Here is a 22,579-nt window from a genome sequence, read left to right as displayed (position 1 = left end):
TCTGAACAGACTGGGGGTGAGGGGAGTTGAAACTTGTCACACAGGCTAGGCAGAATCCCAAAGTGGGCACGAGCCCTGCACGTCCCCAGAACCCCCTGCCCATCAGAGACCTGTCTTCTGGCCGTGGTCCCTCCTCCTCCAAGACCCTCCGAGTCTCCATTTCTGTCCTCCATCAACAGAAAGGCCCAGTCCTGGGGCTTCAGTGAGCTGCAGATTTGACTAAAGTAATTCACGTTGAGGCCTGGATAAGGGAGAAACAGGAGTCTGGAACTTGAATTTTAAGAGCCCAGTGAACTGCAAGGCCTCCAGTGGGTACAAATGTTACATATGCTCCCCAAAGGCACAGGGTAGACCCTCAACAAATGCCTGGTGAGGGCTGGCCCGTGGCTCACTCGGAAGAGTGTGGTGCTGAGAACAAATGCCTGGTGGATCCGTGGTGTGACGCCCCTGTCGCTGTCTGCTCTGTGCCTGTTGGCTGCCTCCCCTGGCCCCTACCTCTGAACCTCACTATCTTTCTAGAAGTAAATGGCTCAAGGTGATGGAGCAGCCCCTGCCCACTCGTCCCCATGGCCCACCTCACTTTTCCCAGTGTTTCCACACCCATAAAAACATAGACTCAGAAGCACGGATATGAACACAAAGATATTTCCAGAACATACATTATTTAACAAAAGTCTGTAATAGCATGCATTACACCCCCTCTCCAGAGTGATTTAACAGTGTGGATTTGAAGTCATTGTGAAAGGGACTAGAGTTTTAGTCATTTTTCTCAAAATTTTACTCATATACTAATTTTAAAAACAGTAATATTTATTTTTAAAATAAATTGTAGTATTTAGATTGCATTTTCCAATATAAAGAAGCAAAAAGAAGAAAACTAAGATGACATATCACCCTGCTGAGATAACATCTATTCACATTTTTATAAGTAAATCAGGTACAACAGAAACAGTAGCAGTGAGATGGCTCCTCTGCACTCCACCCAGCAGGCCCTCTCCCCGAAGGTCGCCGTTTTATGTTTCTTATTTCTTGAAAAAGTCATACACAAGCAGGCATCTGTTTAGGCTTTCCTTTTTATTTTCCTTTCCTTTTTATTTTCAAAGGGTCTCACTACATTCATTCACACACAAGCTCTTTCCGCACCTCACTTTTCTCATGGATGCTACATTTTGAAGACCTTTCTGTGTCAGCACATACAGCTCTACCTCATTCTGCTAAAAAACTTAAGCATTTGAACACACTCCAGCTAAGATGAGCTCCATTTACACCCCCGTCAGAATAGACTCTTCGGTTTTTATTTCATCTTTCCTGGGATTGGTTCAAAGGTCACTGCCATGCTTTGATTGTTTTTATTAGCAAAATAAATTTGAAGTAATCTCTGGCTTGTTTACTCCTCTCTTCTAGGGAAATAAAAGAAAATAAAAAAACACTCTCCATGCAACCATTTCTTTTTTGCTCTTTTCTTTTCTTTATTTTTGGATTAGGAACAGTAGTGGGCAGACATGCAACCATTTCAAATCCACTCAACAGGAAGCTCTTCAGTCCTGAACTTCTTCCAGTGGATGTACTACTCCCGATATTCCTCTGGTTTCTTTGATGGCATCACACTTGTGTAAATATTGAGAAAGATAACACAGACAGTTGTGTGAGCTGCTTGGATCCCATCCAGGGAGAAAGGAATTCCCGAAAGTGGCCAGGAATAGAGATTTTGAGACACAGAACCCAACGTTCTCCTCATTTATGGCTTTCACAATCAAACCTTTAAACAATTAATCCTTTCAGTGCACATGGCCTTGAACCACCCATGGAGAGACAAGAAGCATAGTGGTTAGCAGCTCTGCCTGGGCCATCAGGCCGCCCGGTTCAGTTTCTAGCTCCGACATGTGAAACCTGTGTGACCTGGGGGAGACCATAAACCTCAGCATTGTGCTCTAGAGTGGGGGCAGCTGACGGTAGCCGCACTGAAGAACCGTTTAGGATAAAAGAATGCGTTGTTCATAAAGCCTAGCACAGACTGCCTGGCGCAGATGCACACTTGATTTAGTGCCCAGAAGTATAGACAGTCCCTGCCCTGAGGGAGCTCAGAGCCCTGGAAGAGATAGCCCGTGAGGGGTCAGGACACAGGGGACACAGTGGGTACTTTCCCTGTGCGGGCCTGTCAGCTGAGTAACACTCCTGGCCTCTGGCCCTTCCTCTCTTTTGCTCTTCTCTTCGGTTCTGTTAGAGGCCTGCACCCAAGGGTGGGGCCTGCCGTCTTCCAGAACTAATGGTGACCTAAGTCCATCACACACGGGGTCAGGTCATATGACTCCACTTATAGGCCACACTCTCTAAGCTTCAGCACTAGCCACCATGACATATTTTGGTCATCTTATGCCTCACTTCCTTCTCTTATTTCTCAGTTACTTTAGAACTTGGTTGGTGAAGAGGTTATTATGTATTGAGTCTCTCTTGTAGCTCATCAGTGATCCGTTCTTCCCTTCATTTTTTGGCCCCATGGGATTCCAAAACAACTGCCTGGTGACTCAGCCCGAGAAGAGTCAGCGCCATGGACTTCACAGGCAGAGTACATTCTCAGGTCACCAGACACGACCCAGGAGTCCCCCATGCCAATCCCAAGCTCCCACACTGATTTAGAGCCCATGGCCATGCGAGCCATATCCTGCAACTCAGAAGCAATATTTTCAATTGCCAAATATTTCTCTGGAAAAAGAAAAACATGGCCCTGCAAACCCCTGTTGCTTTTTGCCCAATATCACAGTCCCAAAGGCAAGGAGGCAAAATCATATCATGTGGGATAACAGCTGAGCACTAGATTGGGCTATCACCGCCTGGACAAAGCTCTCAGACAGCTTTGGGCTCATGATGTTAGCTCCACACAGGGTTTTAATGTCCCTCACTTCACAGACATTTATTCAAGCCAAAGGGATGAACAGGACATGATTGCTGACCTTGAAGAACTCTTAGTCTGAAGTGGGAGAGAGGAATAAATAGAGAATCATAAGGTAACGTGGAAATAGCAGGTGGCACAGGCACAATGGGAAGAGAACTTAACCGAGGGAGGGTGGAAGGCGGAGGCTGACAAAGAAAGCCTTCGACGGTAGCAGATGCTTGTCTAAGATGAATCAATGAAGTTAGCTATTTATGAGTGCAAAGGGGACGGGTTTCAGGACATCCCAACAGACGGAGAACACAAGGTGACAGGGAGAGGGATGAGGCTGGACGGTTGTCAGAAATAACGTCAGGAAGGGCCAGAATTTGGCCCTGTGGTAACCTACATGGGCTCACAAGAAAATCAGATTCCCTTGCCCCAGAAATTGGTTCTTTGGTGGATAGGATTTTGGCAAACTGGCCTGCATGCATGGTAGGCACTGGCGCTACAAAGGCGGCTGAAAGCTGACCTGGTCCTTGGCCTTTACGCATCTTCCATTCTGGTGGAGGATGAAAGAGCCTTGGCTGGGCAAAGAGAGAAGGCACGTGCAGAGGACCTGGGCCTGAACTGTGAACAGTGGGCCAGAAGGGAGGAGGCCACCATGGCTGGGGCTAAGGAGCACGCAGCAGAGCAGGAAACGCTTGCCAAAAAGAGCCTGTCAGTCTGTGTGTTGGGTGCAGATTTTTTCCTTAAAATGCCAAAAGTATGATGTAACAACTTGAGATTTCTGATGCTGCCCATCTAGAATTCAAAAAGCAGGTTTAATTTATTTATTTTGGCATCACCTTTGAGAGCTAGAGGAAACAGCTGAGAACACAGCATTGCTCTTGAGGAGCTCATCATCAGCGGGAGACACAGCCACGTGAGGAGCCTCACGCCCCAGCAGAGGTGATTGCCGGGCAGGTGTGTGGCACTCAGCCTGGGAGCACTGCGGAGACTCTTTGAGGGCTCAGAGGCCACCAGGAGACCTCCATTCAGGGGTCCCTCCTTCAGGGAAACAGAGACTATCAAATCCCTACAGCCCTAGGAGAAAAGACTACTTGCCCATTTTCTCTCCTCCTGGGCCCAACCTTTAGAAAGCGCTCTTAGCTCATGCCTTCATTTAATTCATAAACACATGTTTATCAAGTGACTACTATTCCTACGAATTGGGCCTTCATCTCTACATTTCCCTTGTGGAGATTACTATTTGGCATTATCAGCCATTCCCATCAACATCTAGTGGCAGAAATACCACCCACCTGGCAGGAGGGAAGCAAAACTGTCCCAGATGGGTTTTCATAATCAAACTGAGAGAGATCTTGACGTTGCATAGGAAAGATGTCAAGCCACACCTTTGCTGACAGTGACAAGGGTCATCTCTGGCCAAATATAAAAAATAAAAACAAACCACTCTGATGACAGTAATGATGGCTTGTCTTTTGCAAATGGGAAAGTGAGGAGCATGATTCAAAAGAACAGGCTCTCCGTTTCCCTTAACACAAAGGCTGTTGTCTGAGCAGAGTCAGACGTGTGACCAGCCGGAGCCAGCCACGTGCCTGGTACAGCCTGGACCTTGCTCTGTGAGTGAGGGAGCAGAGAAATCACAGAAATAGCATCCTGGGTTAGGGAAGATTCTTTCTCCAATCCTTTAACCTTCTCATCCCCCAATTTAAAAGAAATCAAGCAGCCTGAAAGACAGCAAATGAACTTGACCTCATCTTCCTGCTGTGCTGCCCTGAGCCCTCTGTGAGGACCTTCCTGTCCGCAGATGCTGGGTTCAGGTGTGATGATGAGGATGAGCAGCTGGAGATGCGATGCCAGCATCGGCAGGGAGGGCCACTCATTGATTCACTCAAAAACAAGTATTAAGAACCTAAAAGGGGTACAGGCCTCAGGAGGGGGGTGAGGACACAGCTGCAAGCTATGCACAGTGCAGAACATGGGTTCTTCAGGGCAAGTCTGGTGTGTGTGTCCTTCTGGTTCTTATCCTGGTACTTTCTAATATATCTAAAAAGAACTCTGGGATTATATGAAGTAAAACAGCCTGTGCTGATAAGTCATATTTAACATTGTACTTGATGCAGTGTCTTATGAACTAGGAAGCACAATAAAAGAAGCTTTGGTGAAAAAAGTAGCCTGTTAGGACAAAGCCGAACATGATTTTTTGCTTCTGAAGGTAGGTGACCCATATGTTCAAATTTTGTAGTATCACTACTTGATGCAGTGTGTCTTATGAACTAGGAAGCACAATAAAAGAAGCTTTGGTGAAAAAAGTAGCCTGTTAGGACAAAGCTGAACATGATTTTTTGCTTCTGAAGGTAGGTGACCCATATGTTCAAATTTTGTAGTATCACCAGGAGCTAGCATAACCCTCAAGGGAGGAAGGAAATAAAAACACTGAGAGCTTTGATCTGCCCAAGGCTCTTAAGGATGTAAATGGCAGGGCAGGAATTCAATTTCATGCCTGCTGTTGTCCCATTCCAGTACATTGAGAACTAACTTAACCTTGGGAAGAAAGACTTTCTTGTTTGGGGTAATGACTAATATTGTGGAGGGCTCCATACATCAACTAATCCAAATCACAATGATAATGATGATAATGAATGTAAAACCCCAAAGCAAAGGGAAACCTCCACACAACCCAAAAGAGAAGGATTCCATGTCAATGCAAAGCAGAGATACAACGAGCAGGGCAGGAGGTCAGGGCCTTGGGGAGAATCGATGGCAGTGGCCAGCCTCGGTGGCCTCCCCACATGCCACCACTCACCCACTTTTACTGCCTTCAGGATAAAAGGAAGGGCACTCACTCAGAGGCACCTAAAACACAAGCAGAGTTATTTCTATCAGCCTCAACATTTTGCAACTAACCCCTCCTAACTATTTAAATGATAAGAAGACGGGTGGTAGTTTTTTAAAGAAATTTTTAAGAAAATCATACATGTTTTCAGTCTTACTAACTTCTACACTCACAGAGAGGGAAATAACTTCCTAACCAGATCCTGTAAGTAGCCAAGTTAAACAAAGGAGCCCATATCTTTACTTTTAATTTAAAAATGCCAAAATATTTTAAAATTTGATTCCGGAAAAATACAAAGCAATAGTTAAATGCAAATGCTATTTTACATTAGTTTAGGTCATTCTTAATTAAACCTGACAAAATTTAGGCATCAGAAATCAAGATAAAGTACATGAGATACACTATCACAAAGCTCCCTGAATAAGTTTTAGCTTCCAAAGAGAAGCGTCGATGAAAAAAGTAAACCATTATGGCTCCTAGTGAATATGGTTTTTACTCTAAAGGTAGATTTATTGATTAAAAAAACCTTTTTAACAATTTGTTTCTGTTGGATTAGTTAGTATAATCTGTTTGAAACCCCTCCCCCAACACATACACATACACCACCACCTTAAAAAAAAAAAAAAATCTTTGAATGCAGAGGGGATGCTTTCTAGAATGATTTGCCTAGGATAATATTGCAGACCTTATTAACGAGTTAATAAGAAAATCTGCCTCCAAATTCAATACTACCAGATGAACACATGAATCCATTGGCAAGACCCCAAACAATCCGAAGGGCATGTCACCTCTTTCACATGTGTATGGCATTGTTTATCAGTGAAGCGAGTGGGTGTTGAGAGGAGAAGGCCAGTGACATACCCTGTGGCCTCTCAACCACCACAAGGAAACCAGAGCACAGCGCTGCCTCGAGGAGGAAGCAAATCGTGAAAGATGTGAGATTTAACAAGAATTTTACTAGCATCCCTGATGACAATTCTAGTGATCATTCAAGAGTTTTGAATCACGAGGGTGTTTCACATGTTCTTCTTTATATTTTAGGATAACCAAAAAGTTCGACGCAATTTCAGAGACTCAGGGCAAATATTTCACATGTGTTGGATGGGTGGACAGATGGACAGATGTTCAACTAGACTTAGAGTCACACGAGTTTCTGGATTGTTTGGAATTTTGTGGGACTTCCCCTTTTCACCAGATTTTTAAAAGCATCCCTCTGGATGTGGTAGGTTCATGCGCAGTTTTAAGGTAGGAGAAGAAATGAATATTTCAATGCCAGATCAATCTCATTACTCGTCCTTGGTCTCCAAACTTCCTCATTTCCCAATGGAGGCTTACGTGGGCGATCAGATGATGATCTAGGAGAAAACCAGATCTGTCCCATCCTATTCTTGCCCATTTTTCAAACTCTTACATTTCAAGCTCTGATTATAGCAATTTTCACACTAAAGCAAACACCAATTAATCAGAGAACCACTGGGATATATGGAAAAGCTTCCACCTAGGATTTTGGGAGAGAATTTGTTGTTGTTGCTGTGACACCAGGTAGAACTCCAAGTTCTTGGTAAGGAGAAAAATGTACCATGCAATCTTAATATCCAACAGGATGTGGGAAGCAGGGGCCTGAGTTTACCATCTGCCAGAGAACCAGCAACCCTGGGCTACAGCCAATGTCGGAACATTGGCCTCACTGTTCCCAAAGGTTCATGCAGAATCTGACTTTCAAATTGGATGAGGAAGTAGGACAGAAAAACATATTTAAACAGATGTTTTAAAAATCACTAAATAAGAGGGTCTTAAAATACTCTGAGAAACTAAAAGCTCTGAGAAACTCTTCTGCTCAAAAGTGACATACACAGACCCTTTTCACTCAACTCTGCCTGAGTCTTTAACAAACTCTCCTGGAAATTCAGCCTCCCACTTTCGGAGAATGAAAAGTTAAGCTGGAAGAGCTGTATGTACACAGCTATGAGACAGTATCAAAGGTCTTTTTTGGGGTTAAAAATGTACTCTCCTGTGATACCACCCCACAAATACCAGACTTGATTGCTTAAATATGAAGTTAGATGTTTGACAGATGCTTAATGTTTTATACCTGATGAATTACCATCTCAAGAAATAAAAAAAATATCTATTAATAATGAATGAAAATATATAACTAATTTCCTAATGTAATGTCTCTACTCACAAAACAAAATTGAATGATATTTTATTTATACACAAAACCTATACCTTGGGCCTGTTATCAACATAAACTGCATCCTTGATTATTGTACTGATCAAAAGAAATTATAATTCCCACATAGCAACAGCAGGAAAAAGAGGGCGAGAAGGTGTCCCTGGTGTGACTTTGAGAGAATGGGATGTGGTTCCTTCCTCTGCTCCCCAGCCTCCACCCCCTCCCATCAGTGGGCGCTCTCAGCATGATTCTGTGCTAGGACCCTGGGAGACTCAAAGAAACAAGCACAGAATCTGCCCTCAATTCAGAGACGTCACCTGGAGATGCTGTCAAGGCTACCATTGCCTGATGTACTCAAGGCAGCCCAGTGTGCCTGAACAAAACAAACAACATCATCGCTGCCCACTCAATTTGCTTTTAGATGGAGATTAATTAGGTCATTCCACAGAAAACATTATCAGAAGTCTCCTTCCCTGCTATGGAAAGATTGATAGGAAAGCAGAATCCAAAGTGAGCACCTCCACACGATATTAAGACATATGTCAGTGGTTCTCGGCCTTAGCTGCCTGATCAGAATCACCTAAGTGTCTAAAAATCCATGCACGAGCTCAGGCTGCATTCCAGAGCATTAGCTCCGAATCTCTGGGCGCGGTACCCTGAACATCAGCACCAAAGCCCCACAGGTGATTTCAGTGTGCAGCCAAGACTGACAACTTTGTTTTGGATGTTTTACTGCCTGATAAACCAGCAGTCAGGAGAAGAGGAACACCAAGGGACTGCATGATAAAGGCATCCATTTGCCCTAATGGCTTCATGTACTTATGGGACCTGCAAAACTTCCAACAGAACCAGCAGAGGCTTTGTGAGTCAATTCCACACAAAAACTTCAGCCTTTCAAGAATTGTGGTTGGCTGAATGGTCCACGTCCATAGATTTGAATTCAGCAAAAGCATCTGATGGAAGAGTAGGATGCTTTCAGAAGGGAAATTTAGACCTCACACTTCTAGAAACATTGTGTTCTAAGTTAGGCATTCAGAGTAGAATGGCAGGTAAAATAATCCTTTTACTGTTTAATTATTATTAACTCTTCTTTTTAAAAACTTTTGTTTTTGTTTTTGTTATGATGAGTCCAAATTTATTTAGGTTCCATGCAAATACGACATGACCCCAGTACAGTTAGGTGCTCCTGTAACAGGAGGGCAGGGAAGAAGCTAGAGTGGCTGCTGGAAGAGCCTGCAGACCTTCTGTTTTCTAGAGATCACTGAATATAGAAGTAAAATGCTTCTGAGAAGTCAGGCAGGGCTGCCCTTTGCCCTTGGGAAATTCTGTGTCTGAATCATTCAAACAGATTCTGCAGAACCTTTAAGGAGATCAAAATATTTCCTTCACAGCTGGACAGGCCTAGAATCTCCCAAGCTCAAGATGCTACAAACTGTAAAACATATGAAGCTCTTCTGGCTTCTGTGAAATGATCAAGAGTAAACATGAGTTATAAGCTAACTCAGACTTAGGTGCCCTGCCGCTGAGCAAATGTCTTTGTAATATTTATGGAAGAAGTCATAAATTCTAATGTGTGCTCATAAAACACTCTTGAGAGACATTCATAAAAATTAAGGCTTACCAACAGAATGAGCAAATACATATGAATCATAAAAAAAAAAAAAAAAAAAGCTGGCAAGGTATAAGAAAATAATCTTCAAGGCTATATCTTAATTGAAAAAGCATGTTGGTTAAAAACTAAATCCTGAACTAAATTTCTGATAGATTTCCTTTAATAAGCAGCCTGTCAAGTAATAGGCAAAAATTTTCAACAACCCAGCTGATAGAGTTTGGATGTGTTGTCCCCCCAAAACTCATGCGGAAATCTGATCCCTAATGTGACAATGTTGGAAGCTGTCTGAGTCATGGGGGTGGATCCCTCATGAATGGATTAATGCTCTCCCTGGGGGAGGGGGGATTAACGAGTGAGTTCTTGCTTGATTAGTTCCTGCAAGAGCTGGTTGTTTAAAAGCCTCTGCCACCACCCCCTTGCTTCCTCTCACATTGTGATCTGCTTGTACCTGCCGGCTCCCTGCCACTTTCTGCCATGAGTAGAAGCAGCCTGAGGCCCCTGCCAGATGCAGCTGTCCCAGAATCACGAGCCAAATAAAACTCCGATCTTTATAAATTACCCAGTCTCAGGTATTTCTGTTATAGCAACACAAACGGACTAATACACCAGCCAACCAATGATCTCACTAACATTTAGAATAAAACCGTGTAAAATAACTTCTAATTCCCTTCTACATACTTTTAAGAAACTGTTCCCAGCTCTGGGAAGTAAATACTCAGCAATCAGAAGTAAAGAGAGGATCGCACCTCTGTGAAAATAAAAGCTAATCAAGGTTCTGTTCATCCCTTTCTTCACTAATAAACTATTTCAAGTTATGTAATACTTTGTAAAAAAGATAACATATGGCATGCTTCTTAAACTAATTACTGAGTACTACTGAAACACTAATCATTTTATCCTTTTATGATATAGTTTCATGTTTTGAATCAGGACTAGCCCACAGAGAAAGATATTAGAAGTCATAATAGCCCACAGGAAAACAGAGAGAAGAAATGCATGAAAATGACCTAAAGAAGTAACAGAAGAAACATAGCATCTGTTTTTGGTTTTTGAACTTGTCGACTGCCATTTAATTGGTAAAGCACTTCCTTTTGCTGTGTTGGCTTATGAAGTAGACGGAGCATGTGTTGTCTGCATTTCACACACCAGGAGATGAAAAACAGGAATGTTGTGGCTTCACCTGGTCAGCAAACTACAGCCCCTGCACTAAATCCACTCATGGCCTGAATGAATTTTTCTGTCTCATAGGTTAAGAATCATTTTTACGTCTTGTAAATTGAGTTTACAAGTGAGTTGTCCTCCTCGATTTACTGATTACCTATTGCCTGTGGCTTTCCACGCTACCATATCAGAGCTGAGCTGTTGTGACAGAGACCACATAGTCTACAAAGCCACAATTATCTACTCTCTGGTCCTTTATAGAAACATTTGCTGACTCCTGCCCTAGACCCATGGGGGAGCCATGAGCAGAGCCCAGATTTGGGGGAGCTAATCTCATGTTCTTTCCACTGAATCTTCTGCCGCTCCTTAAGCCATACCAGTGTGTGCTCATCCCAGGCATCTGTTTGAGGGATGAAAGAAAGTTTACAGAGCATGAATCTGGATACTTGAAGTAAAAAACAGAATGCATTGAGAAGGGAGCCAGATATGGCAAATGAGGAGACAGGAGGCACAACAGACTAGTTTTCCAGCTTTGCAGGTCCTGGGCAGAGAGGAATCCTGCCCCAGCTTACTCAGAGTCTCGCCCATACCTGATTTAGATAGTGAGATGTGGGATTTCTTAAGTTGATATTTTCATTAGATTTCAAACTTAGACTTCATGGTGGGATGGGTTAAGACTTTTAGGATTGTTGGGATAGAGTGAACGTATTTTGCAAGTGGACAGACAAGAACCTTGGGGAGCTCGAGGGTAGACTGTACTGGGTTCAATAGCGTCTCCTCCAATTCAAGCCCACCTGGAACTTCAGAAAGTAACCTTACTTGGAAACAGGGCTATTGTCGATGTCATCAAGTTAAGATGAGGTCATACTGGATTAAGGTGAGCCCGGATCCAATGACTGGTGTCCTTATAAGAAGAAGGAAATTTGGACATTCACAGAGAGGAAAATGCCATGTGAACAGACACGCAGGGGAGAATCCAGCTGAAGACAGAACAGAGTCTGCAGCGACCCGTCTAAGCCAACACAGGCCAAGGATTTCCAGCCACGACCAGAAGGTGGGCAGAAGGAGGGAAAAGGGTCTTCCTCAGAACCTCCAGACGGAACCAATCAACCCGAACACAGATCAGTGGACGAGCGAGATGGTCTTAGGAAAAAGAATGAAAATCAAGAGAAAAGGAGAAAGCGCTGGAATGTCAACCCCCAAGAGACCAATTTGTTGTAAATCAGAGCACCTCTAGAAGACCATGAAGGAAAACATTACTAAATGTTCGATGACTAAACCTGAGTGGGTTTTACAAATACGTATTGCCAAGGTAAGCAGAACTGGCTTGCGTGTGAGCCTTTTCCTCCGGCAGGTCTCTTTATAATCTATCCCTGAATTCCAGGTTTGCCCAGTCACCTCACTGACTAGTAAACAAAATACACTTTACAACAGGGGAAAATAAATGAACCAAAATTTATGGTTAATGACGTTCTCACCATTTTTCTTTTCTGAAATAATCTAAATCTCCACAGAAAGCCTAATTTTTAGAATACATTATATAGGGTGAGTGAAAAAGAATTGTAAGCTTTCAAAAACAGAATGCATGCTCACAAGCTATGTATAAAGGAATCATTGCAGTCTCTTCTAGAATCTCCCTGTGGCCCAGTATGCAACTTCTCATGTTTGGGGGCACAAGATATACTACAGGCTAATTCACCTCACACACTTTTCAACATTGCACTGTTGAAGGTTGAAACTGTAGGCAAGACACATTTCTTCAAGACTTCCTTTCTTCAAGACTACAAGGAAATGATGGTAAAGACATGAGGTTGCAGAGGTAAAGGCAAGTCTAAGATTTAATGCATACTGTGTTATCCTATGTGAGGCAGTCACTGAGGAGTAAAAAATTTAATTTGTTTGATTGCTTTGAAACTCTTTGGCTATCATATATAAAAGATATATGAGTCCAGGTGCCACAAGTTCATGATAAAATCGTCCTTGAGGGTCCATACTAAAGCCCATGCAACTCTGGCATTTTAGCAGCTAAATTCTTTTTAGACAGAGCTATGAGAGACCCATCTGACACAGAATCTTTTTCTTTATCATCATGTCATGTTGTAACTTGGTGTCAATTATTTAAAATAAACTCTTATTTCTAATCTAGATTCCTAATGAGGTCAGTCACAGTATTATTTCCCTATGGATTTGCTTTCTAATATATGATATAAAATTTCATTTCCCTCCTCCTCTCTCCCTCCTGCCTCATTATTTTCCTCTGGTCTTAAACAGATTTCTGTTTTGAATAACCAGTGGTGATAGGAAAGCAAATGCCAGCTTGACACCATCACTTGATGAGAGCACATCACTCACATAAATATCACTTAGTTCCCAAGAAGGGCTAGCTCCCAACATAAACAAACAAAACCCACTGATTTCTCTGAGTAGTCTGCAGCACATAGTGAAAATATTCCCTGAGACTGGGAATTCTTGAAAAGCTGGCCGTTGTAAACCCAACATCTCCATTGCTCCAATAAAGAAATTCACTGGGTCTCTTAGCTGAGAGAGAAAATGTATATGTCTTCTTTTCTCAATGCCTGAAATAAGCAACCTAATAACTGCCCACAGTTCTGAATCCCTGCACCCTGGGGAGCCTCACACTGCCCCTGTGATAGAACTCCTGCAGAAAGACCACAGGGCTACACTCCTCCCGAGCCAAGAGCTTCTTCTGGCATCTGACCAAAGCACTCGGTAAGTGCTTTTGTTCAAAGACGTGTGCTAACCAGAGTAGGAAGGCAAACATTTACAACCAGGGCCAACAGCCCCAAGCACTGTACCTTATTCTGCTCACACGTATACTGTATCCTCAGGGTGTCCATCGCTCTGATCATAGCTTGCATGGCCGTGAATATGTTCTGGTAAACCAGCTTCGTGAACCCCTTTCTGTCTTCATCGCTGTAGCCAGAACCATGGATGATTCTCATTTGCTTGATAAAGGTGCTTTTCCCACTTTCACCAGTCCCTATAAGACAAAACAAGTGAAAAACACAGTTGGCAGACTTCAAAAGGAACACACTGAAACAGAAAGCATCTCCCGGCAGTATTAATCCACATCAGTTACTAGGTTGATGGGATGAACTTGGAAAGGGTGTGCCGTATGCTTATGCAGTTTCACGATACAGGGTAGTGACATCCTAAGCTCAGGGCAACGCTTTCCCACATCCCTTTCTCTAAGTGCTTGAAGCAACAAGCAACTGTGTCTGAGAGCATCTGAGAGCCTGGCCACTGCGAATGTGGCAGTGGCAGTTATGCGGGCCACTGCAGAGTGCAGGGAGGATTTCAGCAGCAGAAATACTTGGAGAAGACAAGAGACTGGTGAACTTGTCAATTCCGTCCTGTCAGATGCATGAGTGACCTTGATCCTTGTGCAGTGAAGCACCATCCCCAGTCATGCCAAGTGTCTCTGCACTTGCTCCCCTTTGTAGTTCAGGAGCTTCTCAAAGCTCACAACATTTGTGCATGGCAGCCAAGAAATATTTTACAAATTAAACTATTCGTATTACTCTTAAATGTGTATAGATGTCCAGACATAACATCTGCTAAATATGATGCCATTTACTTTACATTAATATTAGATCAAGATATTGCTTGAAAAGATAGTAAAAGTTGCAATAAGTGATAGAGATTTCTACAATGGACCTAAAATATTTTCTAATATTTTCTGTGATAATTTGTCATATGAGATTCCATTATGGTGTTTTGGACATGGTGTATTCTATTCATGGTTCATTTCCAAATCTAAGTATTGCTTTAAAAATTTTATTAACGGTTCGGTTTGAGATGTCCTCAGCAGGGCAAAGTTTCTTCAAATTGCAATGAATGAGAAACTATCTCAGAACGAATACGGCTCAAGAAAAGCTGTACACTGTGAATGATGTACTATATAGTATGTGAAGTATATCTCAATAAAGCTGTTACAAAAAAAGAAAAGTTGTCTAACAGCATTTCTTTTAAAAGAACACAAACTGAAAATCTTAACTACAACATAATTAGTCGTTTTGCTGAAATGATGGCAAAATTAAGGAACAGGCAATGATTTATTAAATATAAATATCTTTATTACTCATCCACATCTCTTTGGCCCAACAGAACACCTAGACTGAAATTATAGTTGAATTCAATTGTCTTTGATACTTTGCTGACTTGTAGTCATATAAAAACCATAGCTGAACACATCTTTTTCGACATTTTAGTTATAGCGATGTGTTTATCAGGGTAGAAGGATAGAATATATTGATAATAGTTTGTTAGCATAATTATAATCTGTAATGTGGGTCTCCATATGTACTCTTGCTAGGGCCCTGCCAATATCAGGGTGGGGCCTGTTTCAAGAGCCCGATTGAGATAAAACTCTTAGTATTTGATAAGATCCAGACCGATCTTCTCAAAACACAGACCTGCTTTTCCCCATCTTCAGCTTCAAACCCTCAATGGCCTCCTTCTCTGCTCAGAAAAAAAGACAAAATTCCTTAATGTGACCAAGAAGACTGCGTGGTCTGGCGCTAGCGTCTTCACCAGCCACTTCTCAAAACACACTTTCTTCCACCTTCTGTGCTGCAGCCACACTGGCCTTTTTTCGACCTGCCCTCTCACAGCCTTTGCACAAGCTGTTCCCCATTCCTGAGTGGTCTCTCTCCTCCCGCCCGTCTTTGCTCTTGGCCTTGCCTGGCCTCCCTGATGAGGTCAAGTCCCTGTATTCCATAATGGTGCCCTAAACTTCTCTTTGTGCTGCAGTACAGTTGTGAGCCACGTAAAGATGTTTCAGTCAACAACAGACCACAGAGACAAACTGCATAGACAACAGTGGTCCCATAAGGTTATAATGACGCTGAAAAATTATTATCGTCTAGTGACATAGTCATCGTAACGTCGTCGTAGTGCAGTTCACTTTAGCATAGCCTGCGTGCAGTGTCTATAAAATCCACAGTGTGCACGTGATGTCCTCAGCCTTCACACTGATTCACTGACTCACCAGAGCTACCTCCTGTCCTGCAAGCTCTCTTCGTGATGTGCTTTACACAGGTGTATCGTTTTTTCTTTTAGACCACATTTTTACTGTGCCTTTTCTGTGGTTAGACATGTTCAGATACACAAACACCATTGCATTACAATTGCCTACAGTGTTGAGTGCAGTAGTGTGTTGTACACGTTTGTAGCCCAGGAGCAACAGACTCCACCATGCAGCCTAGGTATGCAGCAGGCTGTGCCATCGAGGTTTAAGGAGGTGCACTCCGTGATGTTCACACAATGACATCACCTAACGACACATTTCTCAGAATGTGTCCCTGTCACTGTAATGCATGATTGTACTTGTTCCAGTTGCACTTTGCCCATTAATGTGACTCTGTTTAATATGTGTCCCCCCTCCTCTTTTTGTGCCAGTATAATGCCTGACACCTGATTTAAAAGGCTTCATAAGTATTTTTAAATTTGTTTTTTAAATTGTGGCAACATAACATAAAATTTACCATCTTAACCATTTTTTTGGGGGGGGGGGTGGCTGGCCAGTATGGGGATCCAAACCCTTGACTTTGGCGTTAGCAACACCAAGCTCTAATCAAGTGAGCTAACTGGTTAGGTTTTTGGTTTTTGTGTGTGTGTGTGTGTTTTCTTTTTTACCATCTTATCTATTTTCAAGTGTACAGTACAGTAGTGTTAAGTATATTCACTTTATTGTGCAACCAATCTCCGGAGCTCTTCTCATCCTGCAAAGTGAAATTCCGTACCCGTTAAACAGCCCCTCATTTCCCCTCCCCCTGGGCCCCAGCAGCCACCGATCCACTTCCCGTCTGTGTGAATTGACTCCTCTGGGTGCTTCATGTAAGTGGAACTGTATGTTATCTGGCTTTTTGTGACTGGCTTGTCTCACTTAGCACAATGTCCTCAAGGTTCACCCATGTAACAGCATGTGTCAGAATTTCCTTCCTTTTTAAGGATGAATAATATTCCAGTATTTTTTGAATACATGATAGTGATAAAGAACTCAACCACCTGCACCACCCATGACATGGGTAAATAGGATCTGTCATCATCTCTCAACCGTGCAATATGCTGTGTGTGTCAAAAGGACTTCAACCACGGTATCAACAGTCACAAAAAGTGGCCTAGCTGGAGCTTTATTCTCATGCTCCGTGACGCTTTCTGGGTTATGAATGCAGTCCAGTAATGACAAATACTACAGGACTCAGTATGTGCCAGGTACTGTATCCGAATGTTGTCCTTTAATCCTCACAACCACCCTGTGAAGTACGTACTATTATTATTATCTCTATTTTACAGCTGAGAAAACTGGGACTTGGAATGGATAAGGAATCTCTGCACCCTCATGCAGTTACAAGAGAGAGAACAGGGATTTGCTCAGACAACTGGATTCCAACAACAGACTCTATTGTCAGGGAAGAAAATCTGGGTCATGGGACTTAGTTATACTGGTCTAAAGGGGACCAACGTGAAGGTCACAGCCACACACTGAGCCCTAACCCCTGGCCCGTCCCCCACCCCGACTTGGAGTCACACACTACTGGGGCACCAGGGAGAGCCTGCAGACAGATGTGTGTGTCCTCATGAGCAGTATAAGTCCCCTCTCTTCAATGTCCTCTTCCAGTCCTAGAGACATAGCAAAATTTAAGCCAGACAGAACCTCCTCTCTGTCAGGGGACAAGCAAGGCTGGGGGCAAACTCAGAGCTGGGGCTAGAAGTCAGGCTGCCAGCACCCTGGCTTTCAAGGTCCACTACAAATATCACCTCGCCTGGAGTGAGGTGTCTTCCGCCCCGTCCCTCCAGCCATTAGGCCTGTCTCCATGGAGTTCTCAAAGTGCCTGCAGATACCCTGGTGGCAGCACCCCGCTTACTGCTTATTTGCAGATATGTCTGTCACTGTACCCTGGAGGGACAGGGCCCAGGGTTCACCCATGTGGGCACCACAATGTGCCTGCCACACAGTCGGCACTCAGAACACTGTTAAATGAGAGACTGAACAGAACAAAGAAGAGATGTCACCATCCTCCTCCATAGGTCTCACACATGGACAGCCCCAGAAAGATGAGCTATGAATTATGCCAGGACAACCCCAATGAGATTGGGTGCCCCTGGAAGCCACCAAGGTGAGTCACACCCTATAGAACAACATGAGGACCTGTGGGAAGACCCTATACTATCAGAGCTTGGTCTAAAGTCCCATATCAAATTAGACCTCTACTCCCACAGAATCTTGGGGTCTCCACATCTCCTCCCAACTGTGACACTGCCACACTTTCTTCTGTTCCACCCCAGCATGGCTGAGCTCTGGTCCAGTGCTAAATTACTCCAACCAAATGTTAATATTTCCACATTTTACATGCATGGAAGCTGAAATGAATGCAGAGATGATGTAACTACCTCAAGACAAACTGTGACGTTGGCCCTGAAGCCAGAAAACTCACTCAAGATGCAGCCCAAAGTTCTACAGCAAGATAGAGAACCTTTTCGGTGACAAGGGCCATTCACTTACAAGAGGTTAAAGCCAAACCCACTGCCAGCCCCAAACACGCAAACATTTCTTAAAAGCCCCTGATTTTTGGACATGGTGTATTTCAAAAAGAAAATACTAAGGAAGATTTTAAAGATTAATGAAAGAGAAGTGTAAATATATTTGATAAATATCAATATTTTAAAATATTCTTCAGTGTTAAATTGCAGTTAGGCAAAGAATAAAAAACTCAAACACGGGGCAAAAAAGAGCAGGCTAAAGCCAAAGAAGAGAGGGCTGGCAGGTTAGCTCAGCTGGTTAGAGCACCGTGTTATAACACCAAGGTTGAGGGTTTGGGTCCCTGCACTGCCCAACCACCAAAAAAATTAATTAAAAATATAAAGACAAGAGACCGAATGACACACACCACCGAGGGCTGAGGTTGAGAGACCAGAGACTCAGTGTGGAGAGGTCCTTTCGGTCTCATTTAAGCCTCAACATAACCCAATTAGTATCTTCTTTTTCTAGAAGGGAAACCGAAAATCAGAAAGATTAAATAGGTTACTCAGCTTGGAAGTGTTGGGGCCTAGGTCTGTCTAAACCCAGGTCTGTGTCAGTGTGTGCACGACCCGTGATAACACCATGGGCTGGTTCTACACTGTTTCCTCAAGTAAATGGCCACATCACCCCCCTCCTATCTGTTCACATGTGGTCTTCACCTGAGACTGAGCTTCCAACATCTGGGACTCAATCCTTCAGCCTGCAGAGCTCTGCTCTAGTGAGACCGTTCCAGCAGCAGGTGGAGGCAGGTGAAGGAACAGAACAGCATCATTCTTTCTATACTGATGGCTGTAACCAGGACCACAGGGACCGGGTAAACTCAAGCTGAGGATCTGAGTTGAGTTTCCTCACCTGTTCTAAGCAGAAACTCAACCCTCGAACACTGAGTATGTAACTATTCATCTTTTCAGGGAAAGAAAAGAAAAACCCAAAGGATATGACTTAATTATGTATGAGAATGTGTGCTTTGGGTCAGTAGCTCAGGTCTGCTTTGCTTTCTTATCTCTTTGGGAGGACGTTCTCACCTGCTTGCCCACAAAATACACCAGCTGCTGGAGGCTCCCCCACCGCCTCGGCACCTCCAGACAGCGAAGAGAACAGGAGCTCACCCGGGGAGCAGCTTTTTGGGTCACAAGGTGTGGGAAGCCTTTTGATTGCAAGCTGAATTTTGATGTCAAAATCCATGATGGGGCAGGGGCAGGGGGCACAGCCCAGAAGGGCTTTCAGTCCTGGGCCTAATCCATGAAAACACAGGCAGAGAAGGAATAAAATTATAACTCCATTTCCAGCTTCTGTTCCAAATACAAAGAAAGGAATGGCTCTTCTCCATTTAGCATTTGTTTCTCTGGTTTTTAGCACTTCTAAACTTCCATCATCATCAAGAGCCTGCAGTGTTTGAGGTACTTGCTCATCACCGTCCTGTTGCAACTGTCCTCTGTGATAAAATCCGGTAACTGCTAGGTGAGGCACTCTGGCCAGCGACAGATTCACCAGAGGACCGAATGTCCCTTTCTCTGCCTTTATGCCCTCTGAGCTCTCAGCAGGGGACAAAACTGCTTCTGGTCTGAGACTCCCATACTCTCCTGAGTCTCTTGCTGTGAAGCTTTGCCCTGGACCTTTTGCCTCCACAGCCCCCTAAATGTGAATTATTTCCTTTCCCAGGGTAAGACCCTCAACACTGGTTAAATTGAGTAAACACAGCTTGCTACTCGGCCACAGTCGGCACAGACAGATAATTTGGGCCCTATTTTACATTAAGACTCACCTCCACTGGCTTCCTGCCAACTGGATGAGGGCTGTGCCCTTGACCGGCAGGGCTGGGGGCTTTCCTACAAGACACCTGCCCCTCACTGTCCACTCAGCATTTCTCGAACCTCAGTCATTTGTGTACCGACCTTGTGACTTTTGTCATACCCCTATGCCACCTGTATGATTACTTAATATTTAGCTTTTTTAAAAACTTAAATAGCTTGTTATGAAAGGAAACATGAATGTCATAAGTGAAAAACCAGTATCGTTCGCTATGATTAGTGAAATTATACATAATAAAATAAATAAGACTTCAGTGATACTCCAACTAAAAACATTTCTCCTATCACCAGTGATCTGGGTACCACATTTTAGAAGACAAATCACAAGAATTATTGTCCTCTTTATACAAAATGTACCCTTTTACTTTTCTTCCTTAAAGGAGTTTCCCACCCTTCCCCCTTTCTCTCTAGAGGCTTTTAAAATTCTACCCATGAACCTCATCCAGATACAAAATATCTGTGAGATGAGACTCATTTAACGGAAAAGGGGCCAACAAAATGTCTTCACATTAGAATTCTAAACTCTCTGAGATCTGAGAAGGGAATATGAGGTTAAAATTTCAACTTCATTTTAAATACACAGAAAGGCTCCCGGGGTGCGGGTGGTGCAGCAGGCGGCAGCGGGGGGTGATGCCAAAACGCTGCATTCGGGAGCCAGGAGGGAGCAAAGGCCAAAGCAAAATGTGTCCTTTCCAAGTGATAGACCGAGGACATGAAACAGAAACCCGATTGTTTTAAAGTTTATCTGCGGTTCAGAGAGATCGCCTCCCTGGGAGCCAAAGCGAGGAGCTGGTCAAGCCTCTCGGTTGGGCAGAGCTGTCGCCAACCCTCACCACTGTCTTCTGAAACCATCGCGAGCAGCCACGGTTTTTAGCTCAGTTTTACAGGAGACGACGTAAACAGAACAAAGTGGAAGTCAGGACAGAAATGAAGACACAATCCTGGATGCTGGTCATACCGTCTAAATTATCTGTGTGACTGACGGGCAGAAAGAAGAGGGGTGGGACGTAATGGTGTGACCAGTGGGTTGGCTGTCTAAGGACAGTGACTTTTGTTTCCTGGTATCTCTGGAGCCTAAACCAAGCACATAGTAGGAGCTCAATAAACACTCACAAATGGGTACTTATTGACTATAGACAACCAGAATGATTTTGGGTTTGGAAGGCAGTAAGGAAGTGGGTTTGCCTGGTCGGCATGGCTGAGTCTGTAGATTATATAAAGCGACTCCCCCTGAGCGGGCACCTGCTGCTGCTCTTTCTCATGAAACCTGGAGCCAGCCACACAGGGAGTCTCAGGCTCCCTGTCAGGGATTTCTCATAGTGGGGACAGACGAGTTAAGAAAATTCCTTTTGGGATCTTCAGGAGCAGTTCCCAGCAGCAAGGAGGGATGCCCAGAGGATGTGATGTGACTCTGGGGCACTCTGCTTGGCCCCTTCTAACTGGTGGCTAACGTTGGGCAGCAGCTACCCACTCCGCGGGAGTTTGTGCACCCATGTGTGCTGCAATCCTGGTGCCTGTTATTCTAATGACACTGATCTATGAGAGAATCTGGCTAATGCTGAAGAAAATTCCAAATGATTGCCTACTCAAGTGCAGAACAGAATCCAACGAGGGTGGGAGTGGGGGAGAGACACTTGTTAAAAATACAGATTCTTGGGTCCCTCCTCAATTCTATTAATTTTGACTGGCCCTTGTAGGAGCCTGAGACTATGCATTTTAACCAGTACTCCAGGGGGTTAGATGCACTCAGTCCATGGACTGGTTGGGATACACTTAAGGCCTTTCCAAGGGGGACTTCTCTAAGAATCTACCTAGGACTGGAATGCTCAAGCTTTTACATCACATTCAGCTAAACTTATGGTTTTTTCCTACCATGTTCCAGTTTTATTTCTTCATTAGTAAAAATATCCTTGCAGGAGCTCTGTTTTGCGATTTCCAGAGGAACAACATTTTTAAGTGCCAGTAGGATTCACTTATTCGAGTCCATCCTGCCTGCTCTGCCCAGCCCCCAGGTCACCATAGCAACCATGTGGCCTTCCTCGGCTTCTGCTCCTGCAGCAGAGGAGGGGCTATTTTTCATCATAAAAGGAGAAGCAGCAATGTCCTAGACACCACAGAACTAGAAACAACTGGAGACAGGGTTCGTGGCTGCTCTCTCAACAAAAGAGGTTAATACAAAGCTTTTGAAACAAAAAATAAAAGTCGAAAGAAACTAATTGATTAGGCTCAGTGGACAGTTTAAGATTTGAAAAAACACAAAATAATGGAGTAGAACTCAAAAGATGATGTATTATATTTGCTAGTCTTTTTGATTCATTAATGTGCAAAATCACTTTTATTGACTAACCAAGAAGAGCAGCGATTCCAAGTATTTCTTCCCACTTTCTGTCATCTTTGGGGCTTATTTTGATCAAAGAAGTATTTGAAGTCCAAACTTCATTTGTGAGTAGCTCTTACATCAGGCAAAACCAAAGGGTCATGTTAACAATTTTTTAATCACAAAGAATTTTTGAATAATTGTTTTTCAAATTTGAGATATCAGAAATAATATCATTCTAATTT

The 22,579-nt window shown here is 43.5% G+C and overlaps 1 protein-coding gene across 1 annotated transcript in view; it reads right to left on the bottom strand.

The window, feature by feature from the left end:
* Window positions 1-22,579, bottom strand: part of GNA14 (G protein subunit alpha 14) — a 180,087-nt gene that overhangs the window by 66,060 nt on the left and 91,448 nt on the right. Inside the window, exon 2 of the mRNA XM_063081396.1 lies at window positions 13,477-13,661. Within this exon, the coding sequence (XP_062937466.1) occupies window positions 13,477-13,661 (185 nt within the window). The remainder of the gene's footprint in view (window positions 1-13,476; window positions 13,662-22,579) is intronic.

The sequence above is a fragment of the Cynocephalus volans genome, chromosome 16, assembly GCF_027409185.1.
Source record: "Cynocephalus volans isolate mCynVol1 chromosome 16, mCynVol1.pri, whole genome shotgun sequence".
NCBI lineage: Eukaryota > Metazoa > Chordata > Mammalia > Dermoptera > Cynocephalidae > Cynocephalus > Cynocephalus volans.
Note: the sequence above shows the minus strand (reverse complement) of the source record. Positions and strands in the feature narration are given on the sequence as shown.